The following is a 6989-nucleotide window of genomic DNA, read 5'->3' on the forward strand; positions in this document are numbered from 1 at the left end:
GCCATCTGGCATGGCCTAGCAGCATCATTCCATGTGATAAGTTTACTCTCTTCTTATCTCTATAAGAAATAATCTATGATACTGCTTTCCTTCCTTTTTCCTTTCTGCCTACCCTTCCACATTTTTTTTCCTTTTGCTTCAGTCTGATTCTACAGTATGTTCAGAAGTGTGTAGCACGTACCAGAGCTCCCAATCATCTTTTTTCATGTGCTCCATGTTTCAGATGAATGACTTTAACAAATGAGACCAGTAGAAAGCAGGGGGAACCACTGACGCCACCTGCCCTGTCTTGTAAATAAATACCCAGTTAAAGTCTTGCAACTTGATTTTACAGTCCTTACTCTGAATACTTTCTGTCACTGTCTTCCTATTGCTGAAAGATAGTTTCTTGCAATACAATTTTGCTAGCTCTGGAGTTGCCTCTATGTACAGAAATCAGAACAAGCAATGCATGGGGCAGGAAGTATGGAGTTGCTTTACTGTCTCTGCATTGTCAATGCCTGCCAGTGAAACATCTCCTTTTATCCAAAGTTTTTCATACTGAATATCACAAAATGTTTTGCAGATGAAGTCAGTCATATAAGCCAGAGTGAAAAATAGAGGCTCTGAGCATAGGTCACTCAACAGTTCATGGAGTGTTACAGAAAGATGGAATGAGGAGGGAAAAAAACCACCTAACAACTGGAAAGAGTAATGTTTTTGAAGGTTATGAACAGCCAAAGAACAAACAATAGACAAGTTCATGTATGTTTGTACCATGGGAGGTTATTTAGCTGAAGAGTATCACAAAAACCTGTTTAGTCACTAGGTGTAGAAAAGTAAGCAATTCAGGTAACAAGCCTTAACAAACTGAAAAACTGAAAATCCTCTAAGGCACTCTTGAACAGCTATAGCTGAGAATGAAGAAAAAACTTATTACTTTTCCAGAAGCAACTGTTGCAGTCATGAGTAGCTAGTCCTGCCCATACATATTTTGGAGAACACAGTATTATTTTAAAAAACGTGTCAACTTTTAGGGGAACACATTTATTTTAGTAAGCCTGTTTATAACTGTCAACTTCTCTTAACAAATGTAACAAAAGCTGTAACATGGTCTTACTGGCATGAGGACACATTGTTCATGAGCAGGAGAGGATATGGGAAACATTTGTTCAACAATTGCTATTGGAGTTCCCTGAGCCAAACTGTGCGCTCTTGAACTGCCCTGGAGGATGGTACAGATCGGTGTATTTGCGTAGTCCCTAATAGGAGCACAATCCCTAGCAAAGCAGTAAAAGCAAGAATTTGAATAGTACAGTTCAGGGGACCTCTGTCGTCAAGAGGGAGGGATGGGGTAGGTTAAATAATAGTTGGCCCAAGCCTGTCTTTGACCACAGGCTCTCATAGGCCAGTATGAGGGAAAAGCAGGCATTTTTGCAGGGGTTTTGTTGAGCACACCCTTCCTGTGCTGCTGAGAGCGCCCTCGGCCTGCATGTTCCCGAGGCTAGATGGTTCCAGCAACCAGTGTTTTGGTGATGTACCCAAAAACACAGCTATGCTGCAAAACCCACACTTCTGTTCTTAGCAAATGTACATTGGTCTAGTTCTAGATCTGCTCAGCATCACCTGGCAGGCTGGTAAAAGCCCTCTCCTGACCTGTGCCATTTTCTCTCTTGCAGCAACACAGAGCAATTCCACAGAGGAACTGCTGCTTTTTTACAGACTTTCCGAGTCTCTTAAGGGGTTGCAGCAGTGCAGATGGGAATTCAAAATTTTTCCTCTTTGCTTAGGTAACACCGGATGTTTAAAAAAAAAAAAAAAAAAGCTGCCTTCCCCCTGCTAAAGCTTAGATCTGCATGAATAAAGCGTTTATTCTGCCAGCAAAAAGCAACGGCCATGCTGCGATAACAAATCAAACCCCCCACGCTGGGGAAGGCAATGGCGCACAGACACGAACATCCCGACAACGCAATCGGCTCATTCCGCAAATGTACCCGGGCGCTGCTTACACCGCCCCCCCCCTTTTTTTTTTTCTTCTTTTTTAATAACTCTGGGCACAGGCAGCTGTTTGCATGTTCAAAGCCTGCTCAGAAAGCAGCCTGTTAATTTTAGTTTGCTCAGGCCACCCTGAGCGAGCTGGCTGGCTGGCTGGCTGGCTGGCTGGGCCCCCCCCTTCCCTTCCCGGCTCTGCCCTGCAGTGCGGGGGGGTGAGTGGCCCGGGGCGGCTCCTGCCGCCCCCGGCCCGGCCCGCCCCGGCGGGGATGGGAAAAAGTTGTTCGCAACTTTCCCCCCCACTCCCGCCCCGGTGCGAACTCCTCCTCCTCCTCCTCCTCCTCCTCATCCTCCTCCCCCCACCCTCTCCCCGCAACCGCCCCGCCCCCTGCGCGGCGATTGGTGGGCGGGCGCTTCGAGCCCCCGCCCCCGGCACGGTTTGTGAATGGGGCCGGCGGCGGGGGCGGGGCCCCGCGGCGCGCCCTCGCGTATATGTGTCTTTTTTTTGTGCCGGCGCGGCCGCGGGCTGGGAGCTGCGGTGCGGGCGGTGGCGGCGGGGCCGCGAGCGGAGCGGGAGGCGCGCGGCTGCCCCGGACGCACAAGCCTGCAGCGGCGCCCGTCGGATGCGGAGCCCAGCCGAGCCGCGGGGAGGATCGCGCAGTAATTGGATTTTAAAAGTTATTTAAGCCCCGGAGTAAAATACACGGCTCAGCCGGGCGCGGTAATAATCCGTTTAGCCGTAACCTAAATCCCCGCAGCCGGGCGGGGAGCAGCGCCTCCGCCTCGCTGCCGCCGCGGGACCCTGCGCAGAGCCGGCCGGAGCTTCGCCCGCGTCTCCCGTCTCCTCGCCGCGGGAGCAGCTCCGGAAACTTTCGCCGAGGGACGCGACGCCGCGCTGCCAGCGCCGACCCGCCGGGGCGGAGGCAGAAAGTCGCGGCACTCCCGGGAGCCGCCGCCGCGCCCCTGCCCTGCGGAACGGGCCCTGCCGCCGCTCTCTGGGCTCTGATGCCCCTGGGGCGCTGCGCCGCCCGGCTCTGAAGGACTCTCCGCGACTCCCCAGGCCCCCGGCCGTCTCGGCGATGCGGGCTGGAGGAGGCTGTAGCGGAGCGGCCGCCGGCGGCTGCCCCTTGCTAGGACTGGCCGCGCTGCTGGCCGCCCTACTGGGGACCCCCGCGGGCGCGGCGGCGCAGCAGTACCACGGCGAGAAGGGCATCTCCGTGCCGGACCACGGTTTCTGCCAGCCCATCTCCATCCCGCTCTGCACGGATATCGCCTACAACCAGACCATCCTGCCCAACCTGCTGGGCCACACCAACCAGGAGGACGCGGGGCTGGAGGTGCACCAGTTCTACCCGCTGGTCAAGGTGCAGTGCTCGGCCGAGCTCAAGTTCTTCCTCTGCTCCATGTACGCGCCGGTGTGCACCGTGCTGGAGCAGGCCATCCCGCCCTGCCGCTCCCTCTGCGAGCGGGCCCGCCAGGGCTGCGAGGCCCTCATGAACAAGTTTGGCTTCCAGTGGCCAGAGCGGCTTCGCTGCGAGAACTTCCCCGTCCACGGCGCGGGCGAGATCTGCGTGGGGCAGAACACGTCGGACGCCCCGCCGGGGCCTGGCAGCGCGGCAGGCCGGGGGGCCACTGCCCACCCCACGGCTGGCTACCTCCCCGACTTCCTCACTCCACCACAGCCCCCCTCCGGCTTCTCCTTTTCCTGCCCCCGGCAACTCAAAGTGCCGTCTTACTTGGGCTACCGGTTCCTGGGGGAGCGGGACTGCGGGGCGCCCTGTGAGCCAGCCCGGCCCAACGGGCTCATGTACTTCAAGGAGGCAGAGGTGCGATTTGCGCGGCTGTGGGTGGGCGTGTGGTCTGTGCTCTGCTGTGCCTCCACCCTCTTCACCGTGCTCACCTACCTGGTGGATATGCGCCGTTTCAGCTACCCGGAGCGGCCCATCATCTTCCTCTCAGGCTGTTATTTCATGGTGGCAGTGGCCTACGCGGCAGGCTTCTTGCTGGAGGAGCGGGTGGTGTGTCTGGAGCGCTTCTCTGAGGATGGCTACCGCACTGTGGCCCAAGGCACCAAGAAAGAAGGCTGCACCATCCTCTTCATGATCCTCTACTTCTTTGGGATGGCCAGCTCCATCTGGTGGGTCATCCTGTCGCTCACCTGGTTCCTGGCTGCTGGCATGAAGTGGGGCCACGAGGCCATCGAGGCCAACTCCCAGTATTTCCACCTGGCTGCCTGGGCTGTGCCCGCTGTCAAAACCATCACCATCTTGGCCATGGGGCAGGTCGATGGGGACGTACTCAGTGGGGTGTGTTATGTAGGCATCTACAGCGTGGACTCACTGCGAGGCTTTGTGCTGGCACCCTTGTTTGTGTACCTCTTCATTGGCACTTCCTTCTTGCTTGCTGGCTTTGTGTCCTTGTTTCGCATCCGTACCATCATGAAGCATGATGGCACCAAGACGGAGAAACTGGAGAAGCTGATGGTACGCATTGGTGTCTTCAGTGTCCTCTACACAGTGCCTGCCACCATTGTCCTGGCATGTTACTTCTATGAGCAGGCCTTCCGTGGCACCTGGGAGAAGACATGGCTCCTCCAGACCTGCAAAACCTATGCTGTGCCCTGTCCGAGCCACTTTGCCCCTATGAGCCCAGATTTCACAGTCTTCATGATCAAGTACCTCATGACCATGATTGTTGGGATCACGACTGGCTTCTGGATCTGGTCTGGCAAAACCCTTCAGTCCTGGCGACGCTTCTACCACAGACTCAGCAGTGGCAGCAAAGGCGAGACGGCAGTATGAGACCCCTCTGTCCCCTCTGGCGCACACACACACACGCATGCACACACACACAGCAGAGGGATACTCAGCAGAAGAGGATGGCAATGGCTCCCTGAAGAGGGAGGAAGGGAGGCTTTTCCAAACTTTTTCTTCCTCCCAGAGGGTCTGGGGGAAAAAAAAAAAAAGATAATCTTTGCATAAAGGATCAGATGGACTGTGTCCGGTGGTGCTTATGCCCAGCTAAATGGAAGAACACAGAAAGAGGCCACTGGTGGGATGGGAGAGTCCTTCACTCACAAGAATTCCCCTTACTCCTCTCGTGCAGGAAAAAACCTAACCCAGCTAAAGCCAGCCTGCCTTGCTTTGGACCAGCGGGAGGGGAAGCCAGAGCTGTCGAGCTGCCTCTGCCGAGAAGTAGCCGAGCCCTTTCTGAATTGCTGGGGTCAAACTGCAGCGCAGGCAGGGTAACTCCCGAGCCTGAGCTTACTGCCTGCTCCTTCCAGCTCGGCGGAGCAATCACGTGAGTACTGCACAGCCAGCTACAGCCCCGAGCGTGTGCTGGTGAGATGCCTCTGTTCTGTCAACTCACAAGTTCCTTTTTACCTCAGTGATACCTGTTGTAATTGTTTTAAAGTGAAAATTCGGCCCTCGGTCTGTTGTTCTTGCTGCTGTGGGGAAGGAGGGGGTTGCCGTTCCACACCCTGAAAAGAAATGACTTGTTGCTTTTCAGCAGAAGGCTTTTTCCCCCCTTGCCTTTGTTCTAGGAGACAAAGGGGGGAACAAAAGTGTTTTCTATGTAGAAAGGCATAAGCATGGGATCGGTTTTTATGGGCAAACTAACAAAAAGAAGTCGTTGAGGTTCACCCTTGGATGTGAGGAGCTCGCAGAAATAAGCATTCCTTTTATGAAAAAAGGAGAAGGCAGGATGTTTTCCTACCGTTCAATATGGGTCGCTTTTCTAAGCTGAAGGAAACGCAAGACTTAGAGGGCAAGAAGAGCGTAACCGAGAGCACCTGCCAAAACAAGAGCCGTTAAAATACGTAATGTTAAAGATACGATTATTTTTTTTTTTCTTTCCTTCACATAAACCTGCTTTCTCTCCTGCTTTGCAGTGAGCTCGCTGCAGGTAAAGTCAATACACAGCCGGCTTCTGGCGAGAGGAGGAATCCTGTTGGCTCAGATGGACCCTTGCCTGCCCCTCAGGTTCCCTGAACTGCATGGCAATGACTCGTGGTGCAGGAGGGGGCTGGGGCTGGGGTTTTAAAGCAAGCAGTTACTGCAAGTGAGGAGCCTTCTCATTTCAGCTAAAATACAGCTTGTTAAGTTTCCAGTGATCACATCTTGGAAGGAAAGACATTCAAAAATTAATCGTCAAATGCATTGGTTTTCTTTTTGAAATGTGACAGATTTTTCTCTTCTGAAATTTTTATGTTGACTTGTTCATATTTTATTTTTTGTGTACTACTTTACCTTTATATTCACTGAAGGGTTGTTTTTATAAGTATATGTGTGTGTGTATATTCTTGCCTAAGGACAAAACAGGAAATTCTGGGGTTTTAGCAAGCCTCCACCCTATAGCTGCTCTTCGTTTTTGGGGGGGAAGAAAGTCTGGAATGAAACTTAAAGAAAAAACCTGTTCAGGGTGAGGGGGCAGACTGCTGCTGTCTGAGGGCATACCAGTAGTCTGGGCATGAGAAATGGGCCCATCAGCCAAATCCTTCAGTAGATATGATTTCAGACTTGCAGGGCTTGGGTTTTTGTCTTTTATAATGGGCATGTGGAAGAAAAAAACCAAACGCGTAGGACAAGACAAGTGCAGTATGTATATTTTGTAAATCTCATTTTTTTGTAAGAAAATGTATTTATGTTTTTACTTGATTTTTTTTGAAGGTCTGTATGAGGCCCTGCTTCATCCCATGTACAGATCACTAAATAAATAATTTTTAATACAAGGGCTCCACTGAAGTTCTTTCAGTCTTTGAACACTTGGCCGGTTATAAAGGGGGGCAGCTCTGAGAGTGGTGTCTTCCCCTATACGTTGTTGTGGGAGATGCAAGAGACATTTGGGTGAATATACTGACCAGAAACTCAGCTGTGACTTGAAAATTGGCCTTTCTTGAATACAGGCCCTTCACAACAGGCCACGTTTTGAGATCATTTCAAACCTTTGCCCTCACTTTAGGTACTTGCATCCTAGCAGTTTTCTTCCAGGCTCTGTCTCTTGCTGAGGGCAAGCTG

General features: G+C 52.7%; 1 protein-coding gene across 1 annotated transcript; it reads left to right on the forward strand.

The window, feature by feature from the left end:
• Nucleotides 1–2460: 2460 nt before the first annotated feature.
• Nucleotides 2461–6703, forward strand: FZD7 (frizzled class receptor 7). The gene is made up of 2 exons (XM_055812893.1): nt 2461–5271; nt 5864–6703. Exon 1 carries the CDS (start codon nt 3051–3053, stop codon nt 4770–4772), a length of 1722 nt encoding a protein of 573 aa, XP_055668868.1. The 5' UTR covers nt 2461–3050; the 3' UTR covers nt 4773–5271; nt 5864–6703.
• Nucleotides 6704–6989: the final 286 nt, after the last annotated feature.

The sequence above is a fragment of the Falco peregrinus genome, chromosome 8 (genome assembly GCF_023634155.1).
Source record: "Falco peregrinus isolate bFalPer1 chromosome 8, bFalPer1.pri, whole genome shotgun sequence".
In the NCBI taxonomy this organism is placed as follows: Eukaryota; Metazoa; Chordata; class Aves; order Falconiformes; family Falconidae; genus Falco; species Falco peregrinus.